The sequence below is a fragment of the Pristis pectinata genome, chromosome 17 (assembly GCF_009764475.1).
Source record: "Pristis pectinata isolate sPriPec2 chromosome 17, sPriPec2.1.pri, whole genome shotgun sequence".
NCBI lineage: Eukaryota > Metazoa > Chordata > Chondrichthyes > Rhinopristiformes > Pristidae > Pristis > Pristis pectinata.
The window spans coordinates 27,671,932-27,698,800 of record NC_067421.1 but is presented as its reverse complement, the minus strand read 5'-3'; the positions used below and the strand labels follow the sequence as shown (position 1 = coordinate 27,698,800).

At 36.9% G+C, this 26,869-nt stretch overlaps 1 protein-coding gene across 1 annotated transcript in view; it reads left to right on the top strand.

Moving 5' to 3' along the window:
* zgc:193801 (uncharacterized protein LOC564476 homolog) overlaps positions 1-23,304 on the top strand; it is a 52,579-nt gene extending 29,275 nt beyond the window's left edge. The window contains exons 3-8 of the mRNA XM_052032223.1: positions 711-901; positions 6,949-7,140; positions 9,160-9,309; positions 14,499-14,636; positions 16,636-16,728; positions 21,167-23,304. Of these exons, the coding sequence (XP_051888183.1) occupies positions 711-901; positions 6,949-7,140; positions 9,160-9,309; positions 14,499-14,636; positions 16,636-16,728; positions 21,167-21,733 (1,331 nt within the window). The 3' untranslated portion in view covers positions 21,734-23,304. The remainder of the gene's footprint in view (positions 1-710; positions 902-6,948; positions 7,141-9,159; positions 9,310-14,498; positions 14,637-16,635; positions 16,729-21,166) is intronic.
* The last annotated feature ends 3,565 nt before the right edge of the window (positions 23,305-26,869 follow it).

The window sequence follows — 26,869 nt, the reverse complement described above, 5'->3', positions numbered from 1 at the left end:
ATGTCAGACGTAAAATATTAACTGAAAAACAATAAAAACTGCAGATGCTGGAAATCAGAGATAAAAACACAAAATTTGGGAAATACTCAGCAGGTCAGAGTGCACCCAAGGAGTGAAAAACAAAGTTAAATGTTTCGGGTAAATGATCTCTCAACAGAACTGTTCTGATGAGAGATTATCAGTCTGAAATATTAACTCTGTTTCTCTCTTCACAGGCACTTGCCTGACCTGCTGAGTAATTCTACTATTTTCATCTAAAATAAAGCTGCTGCTTATCAATCTCAACAATGAATTTTAAACCCCAGTGTCAGTGAAGAACCTACAATAACATTTTGTGAAGGCTTTCACTTCTCAAATTAGCCATTAACACGTCCTTTGAGTAAGACTGCTGCTTTGTGCTGAACTGTAGGCAATATTCTAGTTATTTGGCTCCCCAGCCTTTTACTGGCTTAAAAGTGATGAAACTTGCTAAACATGATTAAATGACCACAGACAGAAGGCTAAGACTTTCTTCCTGTTCATGCAGCCTGGATTCAACCCAACTTCAGGAGACGAGGAGACAAAATCCAAATGAAAATGTTGCCCAGTTCTTGGAATAATTTTTTTATTTGGAAATTCATGTCTGCTTTACCAATTTACTTCAAATTCCACTCCACTTTATGGGGGACTTCCTAATGCTTGTGTAAATTGTCACTTTTCCTATTTTCCAGGCTTGAAGATTCTTCGTTGCTGTAACCACTGTGACATTATTGGAACTATTAAAGGAGAGAAAAAATTTAAAGGTGCACACTGGCATTGCTACCGCTGTCGAAATGGTTTCAATAGACGTGATGAAGCAGTCAAGCATTATAAAACTCATTTCCGCAACCCTCATACCACTTTCCAAATTCAAGTTACACAGGTAAGTCTGCTTGCTTTACGTCAAATTTTGCATTACTCAAAAGAGTCAGTGACGGCATGGTAAGAATATTTTTTTAATGCTACACAGAAACTTAAGCTTATTGAAAGTCAAATAGGTAGCAATCCTAATCAAATGGCCCCACTCATATCTTCAGATCAGAAATTACTACTACTACTACTACTACTACTACTATTACTACAACAAATGTTCCCATTACTAATTCAGTCATTTGGATACTCTACCATACCCTACTACACTGCAGTTACTCACCTCCAGTTGCATATTCCTGGGACCTCTGGAGTAGCTTGGATAATGTGGCTCCAGTCCATTATTTGATGTTTTCTAACCAGGTCTTCTTTTGTCTTCCTCTCTTTCTTTTCCGTTCAACTGCTCCCTGAGGTATTGTTTTCGAGAGGCTGCAGTTCCTCATGGCCAAAACATTGCAGTTTCGTTTTTGATGGTGTTAAGAAGAGGCTCTTTTTTTCACCTATAGACTTAATTGTTTGCTGTACGTATCCATTAGATTTCTTTCTAGATACAAAATCATCAGGATCTTATGATAATGTTTCTTTTCAAATGCTTGTGGATGTTTCCCAAATGTGGCTTTCATAGCTGTCCATGACAATGGACGTGACAAGGGTTTTGTATAATCTGATTTTGGCAGCAATGCTAATATCCTTACCTTCTCACATGTTGTCAGTTTGGTCATAGCCATGGCTTCCATCGCTATCCTTGTCTTTATTTCAACAGTTGATATTCTGTCCAAGGTGATGGAGGAGCCTAGGCCAGTGTCAGAAAGTCATTGGTTAAGACTGAATTCCAGAGACTTGAACGCATAATTTAGGCTGATACTTGGAATGCATTAAAGGTAGAGTGTTGTGTTTTTGCAGATCTTGTCTTCCAGATAAGAGATTCAAATGAGGTCCCACCTGAGGTTTTTGTTTGGACATAAAAATATTTGGTAGCATCGCTATATTAGCTGATCCTTCCTCCTCAAAGACCTCTGTCCAAGGCTGATTATCTGCAAGTAATCCAATTTAAGCTTGAGAGAAATACTAACAAACTGGAGAAAATCTTTGAGGCATTTCAGTAAATTATTATAACAAGTTAGCTGTTATTTTTCCTCAGAAAATGAGGGTGACTGTAGATAATTACATGACTGGAATGTGGATAACATTTTCCATATATTTTTGATTAAAATGGCTCTCCTTTTCATAGTCTATAAATGATGCATCTACTTCCTTTGTATTAGCAGCCATAAAAATTACTTCCTGTCTGCATTGACTACATTTATAATATCACTGAAATCCAATACCTCCAGTGATCTAAAAAGTTTGCACATTGGTAGTGCTTTGGAGTGAAGGGTATTTTTTTGACAATGTTATGACACAGCACAATGAGATAGAGACGATCAATGGTTAAAATTGTAGGACACGCAAGTATTTTTATGATTACACTTTTCTATGAAATTAGGTTTTAAGACATTGCAAGTTATGGAGTGTTAAAAATATTTTCTACATAATTTCCCTATTTTAATCTGTTGCTTCACTTTAACCAGCCATCCATAATGATGAAATTTATGGAATCGTATTAAACAAATGTAATGCTCGAGGAAGCACCTACTTGGGTCTGTACATTTCCTACCTGGTTTTACAAGTGTCACATCATATTAACTGGGAGTGGGAAAATGTCATTTCTATATCTCCTTTACAAGGCTGTATATTGGAAAAAGTATTAATTTTAATATTTATTTTTATCCTTCATGTGAATGTGAAGTTAAAAATAATATAATTTTGCTGTGCATGTAATTGTCAAATACTGACAACTGAGAGGGAAGTATTACCAAGCTTTAGAACCACTAGATTAATATAACACTTTGTTAAAGGGTGTGGTTCAAAATTAGTGTCAGAACACTGATTGACGATCAGTCTAGAATTTGGTTTACATGAAACACAATGTGTTGCCATTTATTTATTTATGGCCTTGGAATTACTTCACACACATGAAAATAAGCCACTTGGCCCCTCAAGCTTGATTGTTGTGATGATTGTTGATTTGTCCCAGCTTTTACTCCTCTTCTGTGCTAGATCCATAAAGCCCTTAATTCCTCAACCTGTCAACAATTTATCTGCCTCCTCTTTAAATGCCTCGAGTGATCTAGCCTCCACTATGCTCTGAGGTAGAGAATATCAGCGATTCACCATCCTCTGTGAGAAGAAATTCCTACGCACCTCAGTTTCAAATACTACTTCTGTAGATAAATCACTCTGTAGTGCATTTTCTTTTGTGTTCACCAGATTTCACTTGCTATAATTGATATGTGACAGTGGGCACAAATCTGTATTCAGTGATTAACATAGAATTCCAGTTTCTTTGGAAATTGATACATTTTTTAAAAAGTATTGTTATGTTGTATATGGAATAGTTCAACTGTAATATTGTTTCATGTTTATGTAATTTTTACTACTTTAGTAGATATGATTTCCATTGAATGTCAGATTTGAGAATTGAGTTTTCAGTTTGATTTTTTTACCTACAATGAGGCTTGTTTCTCATAACTTGAATGTTTTATTGGCCTGGATTTTGCTGAGAAATGCCAGAAGTTCCAGTTGTAATTTATGGCATTACCTCACGTAATGTACCAACAAATTTGGGATTTTATCAGTCGAACACTTGCTGACAATTGTTTGACTGCATTGTATTTCCCATGGAAGTTGCAAAGTTTCAACATTGCTTTACTATCAGTCTGTGTCAGGTTTGACCTGATGCAATGAATTTTTCATTAAAATAGATCAAGAACAAGGTGGTATGTGGTGGTAATTATTAGATCTTTTTAATTGTCCAAGTTCATATAAATGTTCTTACATGCTTTGGTTTTCATTAACATTATTCAAACATGTATTTAAAAAATTATAATTTTTTGTGTGTTTAGAATGCATTTGAGGGCTACTGAATGTCCCTTGTCCTCCCCACATGATGTAAAAAGTCTTGTCAATGGCTTTGTTCTGCAAGTTCACACTGAGTTGCCATGTAAACCAAGTGTGAACCAAGTGTGCAAGCGGCTTGCCATTAATCACTAATTTATTTTTTCTAGTCAGTCAGTTTTGATACTCAGTAGCCAACTGTTGTTTTAAAAGTGATCACTTGAGGAAAGTTTACAATAATTTTATTAAACTTTAGATTTTTTTTAAAAAAAAGCTTCCTTCAGTGAAGCATGAGAATATTTGGTTTTTATTTTGTACAGATTTCACAGATTAACGTAGTTTAATGCAGTGTTCCACTCTATAGGTTAATAACAATAATACATATAATCAATGTGAATATACCTTTGAATCTGTCCAATTAGATTTTCACCTATGACAATTCTGAAACAGTTCTTATCGAAATCACAGATTACATTCTGTGTGACTGTGACCATTGGACACCATACCTTCTCATCTTTCTCAACTTGCTTTGATCTGGTTGGTTACATAAGCTTCCTCCAAATAGTCTCCTCTGTGTTCTAGCTGGTTTTCCACATTTATCTGACCAGTCATGACTAGAGAATCACCGTCTGGATTCTCAACCATTCTGTGCACCAATCTGGGAGCTACAGGCCAGAAAATCAGCTGCTCTTTCAAGTCTCATAACTAGTTATGAAAGTCGGGCCAACCAGCCCCCTGGATCTGCAAAAAGTATGTCACTCATAGTGTGGAGCAGGCAATACACTGCACAAAAACTCTGACAGGAAAAAGTTCATTTTGAACATCAGCCTCTGCCATGGGGCTGACAACTGTCATCTAGGCCTAGACTAGTTTTAATCATCTCGGAACAGGTGTTAAAAGGGAGCATTTACTCTTGATACCTATCCAAAAAGGTTGACTGTATATTCCATGAACACCCTTGTGACCCTGGATGCCTAAGGTTTTATTGACCAGATGTACCCTCACACCTGTAATATTTGATAGTAATCACGGCAACTTCATCGTTACTATCACGTGCAATGGTTTTTCATCCCACTTCTGGACATGAAGACATGCTATTCTTTGGCATGTCATCCTAAAATATAAGGGCATCTCTATTGAAACCCAGATCTACCTCATCACAACCTTTTGAGAATCCCCTATTGTCTCTAAGTTGTCAGACTGCTTGTACAATATTTACTGCTAGATGAGCAGCAATTTCCTTCAACTGAACATTGGGAAGACATAATCCAATGCTTTCGGTCTCTTTTGCAAACTTCTTCAACAGGATAGGTTGAGAGAGCTAGGGCTTTTCTCTTTAGAGAGAAGAAGGATGAGAGGGGACTTGATAGAGGTGTACAAGATGATAAGAGGCATAGATTGAGTGGACAGTCATAGAGACTTTTTCCCAGTGTGACAATGGCTAACATGAGGGGACATAATTTTAAGATGATTGGAGGAAGGTATAAGGGGGATGTCAGGGGTAAGTTTTTTTTAAACACAGAGAGTGGTAGGTGCGTGGAACCCACTGCCTGCAGAGGTTGTGGAGGCAGATACATTGGGGACATTTAAGAGACTCTTAGACGAATGATAGAAAAATAGGGGGCTATGTGGGAGGGAAGGGTTAGATAGATCTTAGAGCAGGATAAAATGTTGGCACAACATTGTGGGCCGGAGGGCCTGTACTGTGCTATAGTGTTCTATGTAACCACTAATTTCCACTGCTCTCTCCCTGGCAACTCTGTGATGCTAAATATGAGAAGTAGGAGCAGAAATAGGGCATATAGCCCCTGATCCTGCTGCAATACTCAGTAAGATCATGGCTCATCTAATCTTTGTCTCAACTTGATTTTCCTTCTTAAACCCCTTCATAATTTGATTCAAACACCTTTGGCCTTGAATGTACATAACGCAGCATCCACAGTTCTCTTAGGGAGAGATATCTAAAGATTCACAAATTTCTGAGAGAAGAAATTCCTTCTCATCCTAGTTTTAAGTGATCAACTTTCTATCCAGGGATGACAAACCTAGTTCTGGGCTCTTCACCAGGGGAGGCATCCTCAAAACATCTACTCTATAAAGTTCTCTCAGAATCATGTTTGTTTCCATGAGAACACCTCTGATTGCACTAACCTCTGGAGACTATTAGCCCTATCTTGTTCAATTTTTCTGTATTGGACAACTTTCTGAAATAGACTCTGCTATAATTTGTTTTTTTTTCCCCTGGGGTGAGATTGTGACTATGCATTCATGTACTCACCCAGTTCTGCTATTGAAAAGCCAATTCATCTTCCAATATATTCCTGGCCAGTCTCTTTCATTCTAATGGATGCTAAAAAAATGTGGTCCAATTTGCTCTATAATAACTTAAGTGCTGACAGCCTTGGCTTTATTTCATCTGCAAAATCTAGGCCAATATATATCAAATTTGCAGAAGCAGTCCTGCCAATGAGAGTACATCAGCTATGATACCAAGTCATAGATTCAGTGTGGAACTGCTGTAATAGAAAGCTGTTATATCTGGATGTAGTCAGAAAAACTTTTTTAAACAAAAGAATAGAACAATCAGGGTTGTTAAATGGCCCATTGAGTCCACAAGTCATTCTTTAACTACTGGGCTGTATGGATCACATGCAAAATATGTCTTGGTGGCTTCATTTGACTTGATAATGGATTACAAAAGACAACTGACATCAAGTTAATAACTTCACTCAAAGGGTTACTGGATGGCTTTGAGGACAAATTGGATATGGTTTCTGGTTGGGTCTGTGCAAGATCCCCTACATTTAAGTAGTTGTCATTTTCTGGTTTTTTTAACCCCTTGTATTTAGCACATTTTGAAGAATGCAAAAATATACTTAAACGTAAAAGTGACAGTGTTTAAGCCAATAGAAAATACTTAACAGGTATATACAAGTGTTTTTTGTTTTTTTTTGTTTTGTTTGTGATTCTAAATACCTGGAAGCATGTTCTCAGCTGAAATTTGAACTGGACAGTGATACATTTATTCTTAATTTGTAATCACCAAAAGTATTTGAAAACTATTGCCAATTTCAGAGTGAAAACATATGTGCAATATTTTCTAAAATAATCACTTTTTTAAAGGAGGTAAATAGTCGACAATATTATGAACAGAGTGCGGAAGCTCACCATAAAGCTTATGGAGGCACCCAAGTTACCTCTGGTGGGGCAATGAATATCGCATCAGTTAGTTCTGTTATTACGGAGACTGTCATTAGCACATCAACCACAACTCTTGCCACTGAGAATAGTGATGATACCGGACAAGATGGAAAGGTATGTCATTGAGACACAAAGTGAACATTGAACATTAAATATAAATGCACTCAATCTTGTATATCTTTAAACCATTACTTACTTCTCTCAAAATACAGCATTTTTTTTAAAAGAGTCCTATTTAATGTATACAAAGAGAGCAGGGTTTTAATGTTTACATGTAAAAGTAAAATTCTAACTCCTTTTCAGTCAGTAACATGACAAGCAGAGACCTGAGAACAGGATCTTGTGTTATGTGTACAGAATACCGCCATCAGTCTTCACTTGCAAAGGTCAACGAGCATTTGGAATATGCTTCAGTTTAGAGTGTCAAGGTCAACTAGGGTAATATTGAAATAGTATCGTCAGGGAGTGAGAATTGCATTGATGGAGTTTCGGTGGCAGATATCTTACCAAATTATTTTCCAATATTTCTTCATTAAATATTGTGCTAAACTGTTTTTGTTCCCTTATAAATATCTAACCTAACAATTTTTGAGCTTAAATTGGGACCAGAATAATTGGTTCTGTGTAAATTATTTCCCAAAATAACCCAATAAAACCTGGAAACATTAAGCTTGGCATACTGCAATTCTGCTGTGATGCTCAAGGCCACATTCCTGTTTTAGTAAGTGCATGAACAATTATACAGCTGACATCACAAATAACACAAAACATGGAAGATTTGCCATCACATTCAGCTAGCACTGCAAAGATCAGAAAACACTGGACTGCAGATTTCTTTCAGCATGATGAACCCCTGCATCAAACTGTTAGCAAAAGGAGCAGACCAAAATGAATTTGTGAGAATAACTCTAAATTATGAGAGGTAAACAAAGCCATGAAAGAGAACAAATTATATCATCAAAGTAATTTTTGATTATTCAAGTAAATTTTGAAGTCAATATTCTTGAGTAATTTTTATTTTGCACAGTTGCTTACCCAAGGCATTGGGAAATTTTTGTTTAATCTTTACTTTTTTGATTACCAACTTAAAATTCTGATTGCATTGTCAATGCCTCACAGTTTTATGAGTCATTTAAAAGGACAATGTTATGATGATTAAACACAACTGTGATGCTTAAGTGTATGCAAAACAGTTTCAGTTTCTATTTTTTTAAAGTGCTCTTGAAATAGTTACACATTTTAGATGTAAGATCATTAATTTTGCACCCTCAATATCAGAAGAGTTCTTTTGCATCCTTGTAATTACTCAACAGTGGCCCTCCATTGGTTGCAGGTAAATTTATGGAAAAATACAAACAAATTGCGTATGTATATAAAAAAAAATACAAATAATTGCAGATCTACACATTTTAGGTTTGCATTAAAAAAAACTCAATGTTTTGTTTGTTTCCATATATTTTCTCAATTTTTTCATTTATCATTGCTAGTTTCTTGAATGAGAAAGATGAGTTAATTTGTGAGCGCTGAAAATATTAATGAGATAAAGTAACAGTTTTAAATGCTACAATTATGTGGGTGCTGCCTTTGTTTTCTTGATCCAATTTTCTGTCCTCCATTCCTTAAGATTCTCAAAGGTTTTTGGACTTCCAGCAATCCTTTGGCCATTTTATATATAAAACCTTTGGTGATGGACGTCAGTTTTGGAATAGTTTTACTGAAAATATTTTTAGCAGAGGGAAACCAATTAGAACAAAAATTAAAATACTGCAGCTACTAGAAATCTGAAGTAAAAACGGGTCAGCCAGCACCTTTACCAATGGCTATGCAAATGTAAAATGGAATCTGTGTGGAAATAAATGTAAAATTAGGAACAGAGTGAAGATCAGTAATAATAAAGGCTTGTCAAAATAATTAAAAATGCATGTTAATTACCACATCTGATTGGAGGATGCAGTAGAAATCTAAATGACACATTTTGGATGTTTGCAGTTGTTAATTTAACACACTGGAAATACTAGATTTACTCATGGGAACTCTAACAATAACCAAATAATTATTCAGGAAAAATAAAGACAACAAAGCCTTGGTCTTACTTGAAACAAATATATTAAAAATATTCATGTTTTTTAAAAGGACAGCAGGTTGACCAATAGCATTTCTCCTGCAGAAGATACCTTGGGCTCTACATCAACTATGGGACATCAAACTCTGGTGCTAATGGACCCAGATGGAGAAAATGGAGAGCTTGTCTATAATGACAACACAAACCTAATCACTGATCAGGTGAAATTTTATTAATTTCCTTCATGTTTACCATAACTTTATAGAGTGGTTTAACAAATGAATTAAACCTGTCGTAGGATTGTTGGAATTGGAGTTCATATTTATTTTGAGATTTTATTTATGTCTTAGTGAGTAGATGAGTTATGCAATTTGAGCTATAGGCTGCGCTGAACTGACATGGCAGAATGATAGTTGTCCAGCCTCCCAGTTTGTCTTGGAATTTTTTGGAATGAGATGTTAATCTTCCAAATACTACTGCTAACAGCCTGGAGATGTTTGTACTTTGTTTCCTGCTTTACCAGGGCCGGTCTGTACTCCGTGACTTCAAATCCTTTCCAGCTCTACAGAGCTGTCTCTAGCAACTGCTGCAGAGAATGATGACTGTTTGGGAACAAATGGAACCCAGCTCAGAAGTTGGGAGGAAAAAAAGTAAGGCTGTTGACAGAGGGGTAGATTGTAACACTTCCAACTCAGTAGCTGCCAACTCTGTTTTTTAAATGGTCGGGCTAATCCCGTAGAGAAGACTTGATAGTGTGAATGTCAGCAAGAGGCAGATGAACTAGTTCACCAACTGTGTAGAAGACTCATCATCTGCACCAAGAGCAAATAGTTAACAAATATTGCATGAACAATGTTATGTTTTAAAATACTGCTGTATTTTCCTCTCTCCCTTCAGAATCACTAAAACTTTCTGCAGATCTGCCAAACTTTATCTTGGACAGCTAAGTTGCAAAAAATATCCTTACAATGACATTATGATTTCAAAACTGTGGCGTGATATTTACTTTTTGATTATTTCGTACCAGAAGCAGTATTGGGCTGTTTTTGAAATTATAGAAATTTATAAAATCCTAGATGAGAAAGGATCAAGGAAAAGTGTCTTGTTGAGGATCAAGGAGAAATATATTGTTTCTGCTTCAAAATAAGTATTAGGAATCTTCTTTATTGCTTCTGAGCATTTTCTGGAACAGTTCCATCAGTAAAAGAGGGGAAATCAGTTACCTTCTGATCTTAGGCTTTGCTGCTCATTCACTGCTTTATTTAAAAACCACAGTGAGTCAGCATGGACGTTACTTTAGGCAGATAACATTTCATTGTACTTTAAGAGGCCTGGATAAAATAAAGTATGATAATGCAGCAGTCTAGACTGCTGCTACAGTTCCCTGTAGGTTGTTGCTATTTTAATGCATGTCCTTTTTTTTGATGCATTGCTATTACACTTTGACCAAATGCATCAATCCTACAGAATATTCTAGATTCCTCCTGCTTTTAAAGTAACCCAAGCAACACACTCAATATTCAGACAAAATGCAGGCATTTCCAAATATCCTTTAGACATGTAATGGATTATTTTTCACTCATAAATAGATTACCTGCACATTTGGAAAATGGTATTAATTTTCCTGTTATTACTTTCCTAATACCATTTCCACCTCAATCCATTTCCTTCATTGTCAAGGTACCATTTACAAGATGGGCAGACATGACCTGTCCTCACTCCCTTTTCCAGCACAATATTTAGCCTCCATTTGGGCACTTTTGTCTCGTAGTATGTTTGAAATCAAGAACTTGTATTGTGATTATGAATCTAATTCCTAAAAGACTTTAGAGCCCATGACTTGTATTAACAACCACATCCTGACCCAAAGACCTGTGAGGATGGTTAAATATTAGATGGCTAAAAATGAAAGAATCTGAATAGCACACCAAGCCTGTGATGGATGGCAGACAATGTGTTTGTATGTCATCTTGGAAAACAAGGGTTATACATCCGCTACAATCCACTACAGTCCAATTGGAAACAACTTAATTTAACAATTGCGGACTGGAATTCTCAGATAGCATAAAACCCAGCATTGAAGGGAGGTGAAACCAACAGATAGAGGAAATGCACTTACAGTGTGCTTGGCTCAAGAAGACTTATTGAGTATTACTGCACTTAATAGGGCCTCTCCTGCCAAGCACAGCACGCCTATCTACCCTTATGTGATTGCTGACCTCCCTTCTTCACCACCCACCTGCTAAGCCCTGATCTTTAGCGCTCTGCTTCCTTATTACCACTTTTCCTCCACTACTTCCACCCTCACCTCAACGGGCTTTAATTTCTCTTCCTCACCCCCCTCAAAAGTAGAATTGAAGAAAAACATATTATGGAGATTCTGTAATTAAATTTGGCAGGGTTTCCGTGTCTTGAAAAATGCAATTTGTTGTGATTAAACCAGGATTTCTACTGCCCAGTAAACATTAGGGTCCAGATTTATGTAAATTTCCAGTTATTCTAGTTTTGTATACATAAGAGCCAAAGTATTTATGTTATGTAACATAAAAGCGATTAGATCCTCATAAAGGAGACACGGTAAAGATCAATGAAATCAGGACATATTTGACCCAAATTTATTGCAGCAAAGCACTTTACGGTTAGTGCCATGAACTGAATATTTCCTCACTGTTCCCTTCCAGTTATTTTTGCTGTGCTGTGAACTCCAGGAAGTGTGAATTGATAACACAAGGTCAATAGAGTCCTTTGTAAACAATAGGACTGATTGTGTATCCTTATCTAGGAAATTTAAGGATTTGCATGGTTAGCAAAGCTCTTAAAAATAGAAGATTTGACACCTGATAAATGAAAATTACAGGATTACATGAAGAAGTGTTTAAAAATTTTTTTTGCTGTTAGGATATGTCACAAAAACCTGTCCAGGATTCAAATTAAATTTAACTTAAGGGATTCAAACTAAAGATAGCTGTATCCTACACATGAAAAACATGTTTCTAATGCAGTTTTCAACAAATCATATTTGATGATCTTCCTCATTTGGTCAGAAACAGTTCTTGCTTTGTTAGCCAGTTATTAGGTCACATTTTCTCAATTAGTGACTTTCATATCCAGTAAAACAGTTTATAATCTGTTGTTTTTCATTGTTTCTTTTCTATTCTGTCAATTAGTGATATTCACTAATACATTTATGAGGGACTTATTTCTTTTTATAACTTTCCCATTTTTACTTGCATCATGTTTAAACAATTATCATTAATAACAAACAACTCCTGGAAGTGATTCAAAACCTAAATTACCCATTGATAGCTAATACCATGAAATGGCAAGCCTAAACCTTCAGTGTTAATTTGTTTTTGCAGCACAATTGCAGCAATTCTTGAAGTTCACTGGGAAGTTGATGGTGAATCCATTTCTTTGCTAATGGAACAGTGCAAACCATTCTGCAACTTGTGCCAACTCTTAACTCCTACAATAGCACATCTTTGTCAGACATTGCTGACATTTCTCCCCCACACACTAATGGCATATGCCCTGGATATTTTCCAGCATATTTTGTCCACTGCCATCTGTAAAAAGTCTTTATCAGCTACTTTGGTTTATAAACATTTAAGAGACTAAATCTGACAATTCACTTCAATTATATTGCACTTTATTTTGCTAGAATGATTTTGCTAGAATCATTACAACTTTCACAATCAAAAGTAATGTCAACATTTTGTATCAGATACCATGAATCAGTTGAAAAAGCCAAAAAAAAACTGCTCTTGCCTAGTAGTCTAAACCTGAAAATGCTGGAAATACTCAGACATCAAACACATCACTGGAGAAAGAAGCAGAGTTCAATTGGTTCAATGTCCTTTTATCAGAATTAGAATAGATCGTAAAGAAAGCATACTTTAAGTTGCAGAGAAATGGGTGGATTGGAGAGAACAAAGGAAATGTCTATGATAGGATGGAGATGATTTGACAATGCTGGTAGTGCCCATTGGGAGAGGGTGGTGAAGATTTGTTAATTGCAACTAATCTGTCTGGAGGAGGAGTAGATAGCAGAAGATGATTGAGGGCAGAGATGGATGGGGAAGCAATGATGTAACCGAGATACAGAACACTGCAATTACTGAAAATGTCACATACAAGAGAACGCTGGAAATGAGCAGCAAGTCGAGTATCATCTGTGATTAGAGAAAAACTGAATTCACAATCTGTTGATGATCTTTCATCAGAACTGGTGAGTTCTGACATGTGTAGCAAGGCTGGTTACCTGAAATTGTTGAATTCTCTGTTCAGTTCTGGGGACTGGAATATGCCTTCTCAGAAGATGTGCCATTTCTCGAGCTTGCATTGGGATTTGTTGGAACAGAGGCCAAAGACAGAGGTCAGAATGGGAGTGGATGGGTATTTGAAGAGGCAGGTAGCTGGAACCTCGGTTCCACTACAGACTGAACAGAGGTGTTGTGTAAAGTAGTGACCCAACCCGTGTTTGGTTTCTCCAATACAAAAAAGACCACATCGTAAGTGCTGAATCTAGTACTCTGTACTGGAAGTGCAAGTGAATTGCTGCCTCACTTTGAAGGAGTGGGCCAAATGCAGGCAAATGGCACTAGCTTAGATGGGCATCTTGGTCGGCATGAATCGCTTAGGACAAAGGCCCTGTTTCTATACTGTATGACACTATGACTGAGTGATTGGGTCCCTGGGATGGTGGGATGAAAAGAAGTAAAATGGCAAGTGTTGCATCTCCCGTTGTTGCATGGGAAGATGCTGTGGAAAGGCACTTGAAATTGGTGGAGATGGAAGAGTGAACCAGGCAGCTGCAAAGGAAATGATCCCTTTGAAGTGCTGGGAGGGGAAGGCAAGATGTCTGATGTCACTTCGAAGGTGTCAGGAATTATGGAGGTTGGTCCATTGAATGTGGAGGGTGATGGGCTGGATATATGGAGTACAATGAGAATTCTGTCTTTGCTCTGGATGGGAACAAGGGGTTGAAAGCAGAAGTATGGGGAATGGAACTGGGACAATTGAAAGCCCCATCAACTATAGCGTGAATCAGTCTATAATATTGAGATTACAGGAATCAGAGCTGCATTTCAGGTATCTTTCACGAACTAGTGTCATTACTTTGTATCAGATACACCAAAGGCAGCTTTCTTGAATGAACTTTTTGTTACTTAGATACTAATTGTCTTATCTTGAATCTTTTATCTTGTATGTATAAAAGGAGGGATGTTTTGTAGCATTTTAACATTGGGTTTGCTAGGTGTTAGTGAATTGGCATTCTACCAAAATCTCCATTAGAGCTGTCCATTAAGAATTTAATTGTTTCAAAGCCCAAGATTACAACTTTTTTCTAGTTCTTCATGTAATGCTCTCTTTTAGAAATTGGACATTTAAATCTACCTGAATCTTTCAGAATGGTGAAGCTTTGGATCAGAATCTGCTAATAGAGAAGCAGCTGTTAGAACTACACCAGCAGAATCAGCAACTACGGGTAGAGAAAGCAGAAAATGAGCACAGACTACAAATGGAAGTACAACAGCTGAAGGACCAGGTGTGTAACACAACAGCTATCCGAGAATCCTAACCTATTTCTAGTGTGTCATATGTTAGAGTTTTAGTCATTGAAAGGACAGGGTATGGCATCAGGACCGAAGACCACTGGTGTAGAACAAGCGGCACCGCTAACCAAGTTGTTCAAGCACAGTTACTACACTGGTGTCTACTTGAAATGTGGAAAATTGCCCATTTACATCCTGTTCACTAAGTGCAAGTCAAATTCATTCTGGCTACTTCAGTATCATTCTATCCAAATCATCAGTGGCATCGTTGACATTGCTATAAAGCAGCACTTACTCATCAACAATCTACACACCAATGCCCAGTTTGGCTTTCAGCAGGATCACTTGGTTCCTGAACTTAACACAGACTTGGTCCAAACATGGGCTAAAGAGCTGAACTCCAGAGGTGAAGTGGAAGTGACATTAAGGCAGCACTAGACCAAGTGTGACATCAAGTAGCCCTGGTTAAACTTCAGTTAGTAGACATTGTGGGGAAGATATTCCAGGGGTTGATGTCATACTTTGCACCAAGGAAGATGGTGGTATTGTTGGAAGTCAATCATCCCAGATTTCCACAGGGCATTGTACTAGACCCAATGATCTTTAGTTGCATCATCAGTGATCTGCTTTCTTTCAAAATGGGCAAAAGTGAGGGTGTTTGCTGATAGTAAAATTTTAAATTCCATTCCAAATTCCTTAGCAAATGAATGTTGAGATATTGGCTGATAATGGCAAGTAACATTCATACCACAAATATTATCAGGCATTGGCCATCTCCAACAGGAGAGAGTTTAACCACTACTCTTGATGTCGGTGGCATTACCCGTTCCAAGTTCCCTGCCATCCACATGCAGGGATTATCATTGACCAGAAACTCAATGGGATTAGCACACAACTGCTGTGGTTCAAGAGCAGGTCAGCGGCTGGGTGTCCTGTGGGAGGCCTCCTGACACCCCAAAGCCTTTCCGCCATCTACAAGGCACAAGTGTGATGGAATATCCTCCACTTGACTGGATGAGTGCAGCTTCAATAACACTCAAATCTCTACACCAACCTAGGACAAAGCAGTCAATTCAATTGGTCCTCACCCGCCACACAAGACATTAATTCACTTCTACCACTGCACACGTTGGCTGCAGAGCATGTCATCTATAAACCATCTGCAGTTACTTGCCTAGGCTACTCTGACAGCACCTCCCTAACCCATAGCTACTACCAGGACTAGGGCAAGAGGCACATGGGAATGCCACTACTTGCCTATTCCCTCCAAGCTATTATACCATCTCAAATTCAAGATGTATCAGTATTCCTTCATTGTTGCTGTGGAAATCCTGGAACTCCTTCCCAGCAGCATTGTGTAAGTACTTTCACCAGAAGGACTGCAGCCAGGTTCAAGATGACTTACTACCACCTTCTCGAGGGCAAATTATAATGCTGTTTCTTCGACCTCTGGATGACCCAAGGTACTAAACCCTTAGTGAAACACGTTGAAATATTATTATTTTTATAAAGTAGAGAAATACTCTCAGACTTTGAGCAAATCTTATTGGCTTTATCTAATCGTCAGGGCAGATTAGACAGTTTCTGTAAATTCCTGCACATTTTTTTAGGTATAAAGATGACACTTATTGGAAATTGGAAATATTAACCAACAATATTGTGGGCTTTGTAGGAGTGAAACAAGAAAAATGTTTTCATAAACTTTTCAATCTTCAAAAATGTAAGATTCAAACTCATTAAGAGTGGCCAGTATTTTTTTTAAAGAAAAATCTAAAACATTAAATTGTCTGTCCTCATTTTGCTAGCAGGTCATTAATAACAAAACAAAAATATATTTTCTATTTTTAATTCTTAAGTCTGCCCTAAAGTTTTCTCTGTTCTAGCTTCAGCAGCAATCGTAAACTTAATGTGTCTTGAGTTAGTTTCCAATTTACTCAGTGCACAAGAAATTACAATAGCTCGCTGAAAAACTGTTCATGTAACTTGTTTTAGATTGCAGGTCTCATGGAGTCCAATTGGCAAATGGCAGAAGAATTAAAGCAATACAAGTGTTCTGAAGACATCGAGAACAAAATAAATCAAATGGTGATTATGAATTTTTTTCATTTTTGGTTTTGTTTTCTATGTATAAAAATACAGTGGTCCAGAGTTTATAATGAGAATAATTATGAAACCATCAGCAATCACTGTTATAACAGAGAAAATCTGAGAGCAACATCTAGTGCATGTTTTTGTATAGTTAAATGCAGAAAATGAGAAGTTATTTCATAGAAACCCAGCTTCTCCATGTTGTAATCCTTGTCTGTAGTCTCAGCATGTAAACACGTGCAATGCTGTGAACTTGCTGTATTTTCCATACTGAAAACAGGTGGAAAAGTTAGGGTTGGTACTTTTAAGAATAATTGTATAAGTAATGATCACTACTGAACAATATTTCTGGCCCTGATAAATTAATGTCAACCTTATTCACTTAGAAGAAAATCAGTAATGGAGACTTCTAGAACTTATTACATTTTCTGTCTCCTTTATCTTCCTTTCTTAATCCCAAATGTACATTTCTTGCTTTATGCTACCTGATTTGAACTATCTCTCACTCTCTTCAATCTGGCTGAGGAACATTGCTATTGCTTCTATTCAGGTACATCACAGATGCACTGTAGACATGGTTGCACTGGAAAAGATCCAGGGTGAGAGGAAATCTTTGCTGACGTGCATATAAAAAGTCTGTAGGCAGCAGTTAGTGAGGTAAATTCCCAGTGTATTTCTTCACTGCTGAAATCAGGAGATCTAAAAATGTTATCTCTTAAGGTTTCACATCTGCTGTTGCTGGTCTTGTCCAATATCTATTGGATCTACACACCAGAGTCAATTGCCCCTTTTTGCTTTTACTTGGGTTAGGCCAACGAGTTCCTATTTTTTGGGCCAGTAATTAATTAGATATTGGTCCTGATTTTCCAGTACGTTCATTCAGTAGTTCATGCTGGCATTACACTTGCCCGCTATATATTTTGTGAATTGAACAATATAGCATATGACCTTGGGTAGTGATATATTTGTAGATGTGATAAGGTGTAGACTTAGCATTGTGTGACTCCATGATTGTAAGAGTTATCAAATTTTCATTTCCTTCTGGCCCAGATTATGAGCAGGACTCTTGTTAAGTCTCAAGTGGTCATTTGTTATCTTGGTGGCAAAATAATTTTGTAGCTGAACTTTCTCTTGAATTCCTATGGCATTTTCATTCCCAGGAAATGGTAATTCATGCATTACGTTACTTCCAGTTTGAAATGACTTGATTGAGTTCTCCCCACAAATTTTGGATCATTTCATATTCTAGCAATGGATATTCCATCACCAGCAGAAGTACCAAGCGTCTGTAGAAGAGGCTGTTTCAACTGGGAGATTAGTAACCAAAGGAGAGAGGTTGAAGGGAATTAACAAAGCAACAGAAGAAAGATGTTTTTTTGTTACTTAGTAAGTTATGATTTGGAATGTGTTACCTTAAAGGGTGCTGGAAAAGATCTAATAAAAACTTTCAAAAGCAAGGCAAATCTACACTTAAAGGAAAACTTTTGCATTGCTATGGGGAATGGCCAAAGAAGTGGGACTAAATGGACAACTGTTTTCAAAAGCTGGCAGTGTCTTGAATAGCTGCCTCCTGTCTTGTGTGATTCAATGAGTAACCTAGTTGTAGATTTATAGCACAGAATTGTTTAGAATACAAGGAAGGCAGTTGGTTCTGTTTAGAAGATTTGTCTACAAACAATCTCAATTTTTAATCCAATGCATAACTGAGATGCATTCCATAAAATGGTCCATTTTTACTCTCTACAGAGACGCCAAATTCATCTGACATTAATGTTGACAAAGGTTTAAAATTCTGCAGGCTGAGTAAGTTGCAGATAAACTATTAGCATAGTCCCTTGAGCAAACTTGCCATAATATTCAGGAGCAAAAAAAAACAAAGCATAATATTCAGGAGCAAAAAAACAAAAAAAAATCAACTCAGCAGGTTAATCAGCATCTGTGGAGGCAAAGTGATGGTTGACGTTTCAGGTCGTGACCCTGCATCAAGACCTCAGCAGTTCCTCTGGCACTTTATTTTTGCTCCAGATTCCAGCATCTGTCATCTCGTGTCTCTCCACAATATTCATGTCTCCTTAGAAAATGCCAGCATTTTCTCAGATTCTAAGAATTGTTATTTATGAATGCCCAACAAGCTTCTGTCTTTTCTGTCTTCATGAAGTTCAGCTATAAGGATCACACTGAGCAAAGCTGCTTACATCAGGTGTGCAATGATTCCCCCTGAAACCCTACAGTCTAGTTTGGCTTTTGAGAGAAACCATTTGATACAGAATTGCTTCTGTTTTGTGGTGCACATTCTTAATATGCTGAAATCAATTAAAATCCTTTGCCCCTAGTTCGAGGGGAATTCTTTCAACCCACTGAGCTGTGATTTACTGATCATCTTCAATTACATTTGCTGGTTAGTTAATATCCATGTGATATTGCAAATGTACTGTTGTGTCTTAGAAAGTTCAGCTGGAGACCACCCTTATAATTTAAGTTTTATCTGGAAGCATAGCTCTTGCTTCTCCTTGGGTTTTGGTCATTTTACCCTAACAATTTTTATTCAAATTTGTGTTACTCAGTGGAGTGGATTTTCATTTTCTTTGCTTGGATGGTAATCTAGTTAGTGTTTCATGGACACCAGTTTTTCTTCCATTTTATTGGAAGGCAATGGATTGAAAACTGCAGAATTTTAAAATAGCCTGCTGTTTGCCTTGCTAGATTACTTCCATTGGTATAATAGCATCTTCCATTTTGTGCTATGAAAACCTTCATACTTCTAACTCGTATAATTACAAAACCAGGTGAACATCATGCATTTTACTTCGGCTTTTAATGAGTGATCAGAAAAGGTAAAGTATCGCTGTGTTGTAGCCACCTCTGCAGGCCAATGTGAGAATGGTTTCAATTAACTATATGCAAGGTAGATGTAACTTGCATGTATTTATGAAGTATTGTTGTTTTGACTAAATTTTTTTTTGCGCCCGCCCCCCCCCCCCCCCCCCCCCAATTTCTCATTTCTTTTTCTTTTTTCCCTTTTCCTTGGAGCAGACTCAATGGGCCGAATGGCCTACTCTGCTCCCTTGTCTTGTGATCTTGTGAATATCAAGACATTAAATTTAGCCCTTTTATGTTCCAAACTGGTCTCCAATTTAAGCCATCATTGACTGTATATATGGAAGATGAACAAGGGAGATTGTTAAATTATCTATCTTTGATGTTGTCTTCCTCATGTTGTTCATTTTTCAACATGCAAAGTTTACACTTTTCACTCTCTGACCTGAAATGCTATTCTTTACAGTGAAAAATACTTCAGGCCAGAGTGTGAAAATGGAGAGTGAACCACTGGAAAAATCATGATTTGGTTGGTCTACTCTTCTACCTTCAAAGAATGAGGAAAGAACTACTGAGAGATTCTGATCTAAAATTTAAGATTATCAAACTGATATAAGAAAACTAAATAGTTTTGAGCTTGCGTATGGTAGTTCATAGTTGAAAAATCAACCCATTTGCTGTGTTTTAAATCATAAAGAATCCAACACTTAATATTGAAGGCAAAGCTGAGCTATTGTAATAAAACATCCAATGATGAGTTATGTACAGCAGGACATTGGTATGTCAATACAAATTTACAAAGTATGTTAAAGTATTTTTGAATTTTTTTCTCAGTTGTTTACTCATTTTGCTGAGGCTCCTTCTGAAGTCTGCTTTCCTAACTTCAAATGTTTCTTAATTGGTTAATAGATCCATAACTTGCCTGGAGACCAATCAGGACAAGGTGCATTGTATTTTAACTTAAATGCAGCATTAGATTTACCGGATTGCACTAATCATACAAAAGATGACTGGTATGCAAATCAGTTCAAGCATTCAGCCAGTTTACTCATTACTGTCAAAAGTTTAATGCAAGAGTGAGTCACCAATTATGGCACTTTCTCCACTCGCTCTCTTTTTAAACTTCATCCTGTAACACAAATTATTGTCCATCCAGGAATTAATTTACTTCTGCATTGCTTACTTCAAGAAATTTTATAGAGCTATGTGGCAGAGGGTTGAATGGGTATAACTCAAATGATGACATTTGTCACATGCATTCTAACATGCAGTTGTATTAACATTTTTTCATTTAGAGCACACTGTGCCTGCCCAAGTTTGTTACATGATGTATTACGTACAAAATGTAGATGAACATTAGATGCCATGCCCAATCACATTGTCTTGCAAATCCATCCTAGATATTCATTATTGAAATGTAATTTACAGTACTCTCAGTTTTAAATACAGTTCATTTTTGGACAAGTGCATAGTAAAAATCTAAATATTGGACAGAATCATATTGTGATTCCATTTTTTATTATAAAAGCCTGAATGAAATTAAGTAATGTGAGAATAACTGGATATAACACAACAGGAATTTATCAAAAATTTATGGCTGCAATTAATTTGTTTTCAGATTGAACAGATGGAGATGCAGCACAGGGAACTCCTTCAGATGCAGTTGGAGCTACTACGGAAGGAGTACAGTAAGCTAAAACATCAAACTAATGGAAGCCCTGTTTCTAGTCAGGACTCTACAACTGACTGCACTGATGGAACAACAAAACGAGCATTAGTAGGAGCTTCAACTTTGTCTCCCAGAAGTCACAGCATTAGTCTGACCATACCTACCAGCATAGTGACATCAGCACAAATTATGGCCTCTGAACATGAGATCATGACAACATCACAAGATGAAATTGCGGGATCTGGAGTGGACCTCGGTTCTGGGAATGTCATATCCTTCATTGAACCTAGTGATAATTCATCAAATGGGTCAGCAGGTTTGACAACACTCGAAATTGTGGAGGTCCATTTAGACAGTGAGTCAACCATTTCAAATATTGAGTCTTCTTCCCCACCACACGTACATTTATATCCAGTCACACAAGTCAATGATCATATCGAACTTTCAACCAGCAAACGGGTTTCTGAAGATGACTCTGAAGAAGAAAGTCAACCAAAAATCCAGAGAACTATTTAAAGCAGGATACGACTAAGACTATGACATAGTATCTATGTTGTATCTAAATATATGCCTTATTTTTAATTCATATTTTCAATGAATAATTTATTTTCAGAATATTTAATATTTAGATCCACTCTAATTTCTGTATGTTTTTAAGTGCATTGTAGGTGACTTACAAACTGTAACCTTTTCTGGCTTCTGTCTGTCATAGAGGTAATGTACAACTTCCCTGTGAGGTAGAAGATCTTTAGGCAATAAGTCCTTACTCTTGAAGGTAAAAGAGCAAGAATGTTGACAATGCCTGATCTTTCCCAAAAAAAATATAGATAGCAGCACTGCAACAACTACCACAGGAAAAATAATTGGGAACTCGGAAAATAAGGTTAACTTGAATAGTGAGAATTACTGTCAATTTATTTCAAGGCCTTTTTGCAAGTTCATTTCTACCTTTAGTCACAGCACTTAGCAGTTATGATCTGACACTACATCTGTATTTGGGTTATTTTTTTAAGAATCAAGCCATTGGCACTTTATCGTCAGTTAGAAAACTTGACCTGCAAATAGCCAAAGTACTTATTATCCTTTGACGGCCCCACATGCATACACTGGTTGATATATCCTATGCAACAAGATGATGAATAGGCAAAGAACCAGACAAAATTTGCATTGTAGTAATGTTTTTATGTTAGTGTCAATGTAGATGTTGTTAAAAGAAAATTAAATTTAAAGGCAAGAATTGTCCCTAGATGGTGCCAATAATCTTTTACTATGTTTTGTTTATTATTTTTGGAGTAATCCTGATTTTGCAGCAAAGTGCATTTCCTCACAATCTCCTTTATTCCCAGTACCATTATTGCATGACCCAACACTCCACCTACATATCCCTGAGTTACAGGTATAACTTACTCAGCATGAACTCAGTTTGGGTGGAGGGTGTGAGGGAATGGCAGAGATGGATATTTAATAGGAAAGAATCTGCCATATGTGGTCTTTGCATGATTTTCAGGAAAATATGAGGAGAATGTGCTGGAAGGAGATGAACCACCTTGACTAAATGCATTCAGCCCATACATACTATGCAAAGTGAATGATTACAGAGTTCCTCTGATGCTTTTGATGTTTTCAATAGACAGGTATCTAATACAATTCATCATCTTGAAGCTGTTGTGCATTAAATGGCCAAGTGACTATGTGCTGTTTATTTGTTTTTTTTACATGAAGCTAAATTGATGTAATCACTCCAGATTTCCAAATCAATTTTGAAGCTTAAGGTTGTTGCTGCACATATTTTATTCCTTGCTCAGTGTGTCATGAGGGATGAGAAGAATATTCCACCCAAGATGTCTGCTTATTGTGATATATTCATTATATTACATTTTGTGTGTTTTGTTTGTGATGAAACATCTTTGCCCAGTGCTTCTCCTGCATTACCTTTTTTCCTCAAATGCTTTAGTTTCAGTGGATATTAATGAAATGCTGAATTTATATTTTTTACTTAAGCTGCATTTTTATAATTAAATATGTATCTATAATGTTGGCAAAGTAGTATTCCTGGATTGCACTTTTGCATTAAACACAAACGTATATACAAGCTGCCTCCGTGTTACAGCGGGGTTGCATTCCTAGAAAATGGTCCGTATTTCAATTTTCCATAACGTGAAGCCGCAACATCTGCACATGCACCAAGAAACAGGAGTTGAGAAAAATAAACTTTGTGTTGATTTATTTATATTTCTTTCTACAAATTCTGTGAGAACAAAATTCACTCTGTATCTTAAATATTTGGGTAGTGATTTGTAAATTCCGTTAGGACAAATTTCAGTAATCCAAAAGGCTGTAATGAGGGAGTAAGATGTATATTTTGTTTTAAAATCAATTAATCCGATGTATTGTTGACATAAACCAAAGTGAGGAAGCATTTTCTGCCCAGTTAACAGCACTGGAGGGAAAAGAATGCTTCATTTAAATGTTCTCGAGGAGGATAAGAATTAACGTTCAATGTCACCTTGTATTCTTTTAGCATAAATATAGCCTCATAACTATTAGATTCTCTAAGCATTCTTCAGAGGAAATAATAGTGTTTGTTCATTTTAGCCACAACAATGTAGTTAACCCTCGTCTGCCCTCTTAAAGAGGCAAGCGGCTCAATTCGAGGACAATTAGAGATTGGCAATGGGTCCCATCCTTGCCAGGAATGCCTACATCATGCATTGAATCAAAAATTAATTTCTGGATGAAGATATTTTGTCACATGATGGCAATATATGAAAACAAGTTGCTGTCAACTGAGCCATTTTTTGAACTTTGAATTACTTTGGTTCATACTCTAACTACATGTGATACATAACAAACTCTAAATACCTTTGCGAGCACACTGGTACATTGTAAAAGATATTGAGGTGATTTCGCTGACGGGATTGAGGTATGTGAACTGAGAGTGGAATGGTGGACCAGCTTCATGCTCTATGCCAATGTAAGTCCTCAACCATTTCAATTCAGTTCACAATGACAGTGACAAACCACTGAATAGTGGACAGTGATGGTTAGATGACAGCTTTATCACCTGACCAACAATGTGAAAAGTTGCTCTCAAATACATCCTTTCTGCAAAAGCAGAATAAATGCAAACCAGCCAGTCATCACACTATCAGACTCAATAATCAGCAAAATGATGTAATCATCAAGTGGCACTTGTGCAAAATATCATGGTAAGTTCAAGTGACACAGCTTGGGTTTTGTCAAGGTTACTCTTCAAGGTTACTTGAAGCATTAGACCAAGCATGAACAAGTGTTGAATGCTAGAGGTGAAATGAGTGATTGTCCCAGTCATCAAAGCAGCATTTCACAATGTGCCACCAGTGAGCCATAGTAAAATCCAGGTCTGGAAAAAAAAGAGTAAAGTTTCTAATGGTTGTAATCTAGCTTAGCATTGAAAAACATGGGTGTGATTTCTAAAAACCACTCACAGAGGAAGATGGTAATGATTGTTGGAGGTTTTTAACCTTAACTCTGTTCGGTAGTTCAGCCTGGGTCTGACTAACTTCAGCTACCTCAATACATGTGAAATTCAGAAATTTCGTACCAAACATCAGCATAGGAGTATGTATATGATTATGGACTGCATTTGTCTGAGGAGGAAGCTTGCTGTCATGCCAACATTGCCCATATCCAAAAATTGAGATTTAAACATTATTAGCAGTCACGGTTCTGTGATTACAACTCTTTAAGTCAGAAGGTTGTGCCTTTCAGAGGCTGGAATACAAAATTCTAGGCTAACATACTGGAACAATACTGACGAAATGCCTTATCAGGTTGTAATTGTATCTGCCTCCCACCATCTCTGACAGCTTGGCGAAGTTAACCACCACCATTACCTCCCAAATCTCCCTTCAAATTTGTCTCCTCTCACCTTTACCCTGTGCCCTCCAGTTCAAGACTTCCCTGGCCTGGGAAAAAGATTATTTATCCAATCTCTGCCCCCTCCCCCAATAATTTTATGAACCTCTGTAAGATCACCCCCCGGCCTCCTATGTTCTGGTGAGAATAAATTAAACCTATCCAATCCCTCTTTATAGCCCTCCATTTCAGGCAACGTCCTTCTCAGCTATGACACCATTTCAAAAAACAGGACTTTATCCCTGGTATTTATCATTAAATCAAAGTCATCTTTAAAAACATTATTTGGAATAGCCTGAGCATGTGAAGGGAATATTTCTTTTCTTTACAAAGTGTCTTTAATATAGACAACCAAGCTGTATTCAGACAAAATTGAGTATAATGCCAAATGATGTGTAACAAGGTGGGAATGTAGGATCTTAAATGAGAAAAGAAAGATGGAGTGAGGATAGAGAGTGTGGAGTGAATTCCAGAATATTGACACTCACGAAATACTGTGGATTTCTAAGGCCTCAGAGTTGCCCCTCACCATGTAATTGTTGTTGGAAGAATCTATTTGCAGGCTAGCATGAGATCTGAGTTAGCTTCCACAGACCACCCTTTGGGACATGTAGCTCTGAACGGAATTCAGACCTATGTTTGGCAATAACTCACCTTCATGCCCATAGAAGCTGCAGCATTCTTCCAAATTCGGGAAATTAAAATGTACCCCTCTAGGAGTAATCCAACAAGAAAATGCATAATTTATTTAAGTTATCTCAAATGCATGTAGGTTTACAGTCTAGTTTTTGTTAAATAACTTACTCCAGACATGTACCTTATTCTCTAGATCTACTTCCACATTCCCTAATGGAAAACTTAAGAAACTAGTTTGTTATTCAACTTCAATAAAAATAACATACTGTACTCCTGCTAGATGTGCAACTGGTAAATAACCAGTCTATATAATTCATATATGATTGATAAATAAAATTCAACTATTTTCGTAATGCTTCTTTTGCAGGATTAGCATAATGTTATTAAAAATTGTTCATATATTCAAGTTACTTTCTGACAAATGCTTAATAAATGTTATATCATCTGAAGTCTGGAAAGAATGGGAAGTATTGCAACAAAATTCTGCACTTGTTAGTAAAAGTGTGAAACCCTAAAAGCAAATTCAGATTTGCTCCTCTGCTGACAGGGTGGAAAAGGTTTGTGAGAGAAATGCCATCTCTCGACAAGTTGTGCTGTTAATGTGCTTATTGGTTGGCTACAGAATGGGTTTGGAAGTGTTTGAGAGGTGGGTTTGCTACATGAATTTTTGCCAGGAGAAAATATATTTCCATCGAATTCTAAACAACCTCTCGTGTTTTAGTGAACTGAAAATATGAATGATACTGACATTTCTGCATTGGTCAAATGCAGAACGAACATTTGGTTCTTTTTCACTTCTGCCTTAATTCTGATTCAGCACAAAGATTTGGAATCACTTTTGTGTGATGGCTGTCTGAGAGTGGAGGAAAATACTGTTCTACTCCATCATTGTTGTGCTGGATGCCAAAATAATCTTCTCTTGATGAACCCTGTTCAGAATTACATCTAGAAATGTTCAGCTGGTATGGCTTTGATAAATACTAAAATTATTAAATGAATCCTGTTGTTTCAAGACAATATACATAATTTACGCATCAATAAAATTTGATTTAAAATTTACTCATTGGTGTCTTTCAGAGGGATCTTGGGGTCCAAGTCCAAAGACCCCTCAAAGTTGCC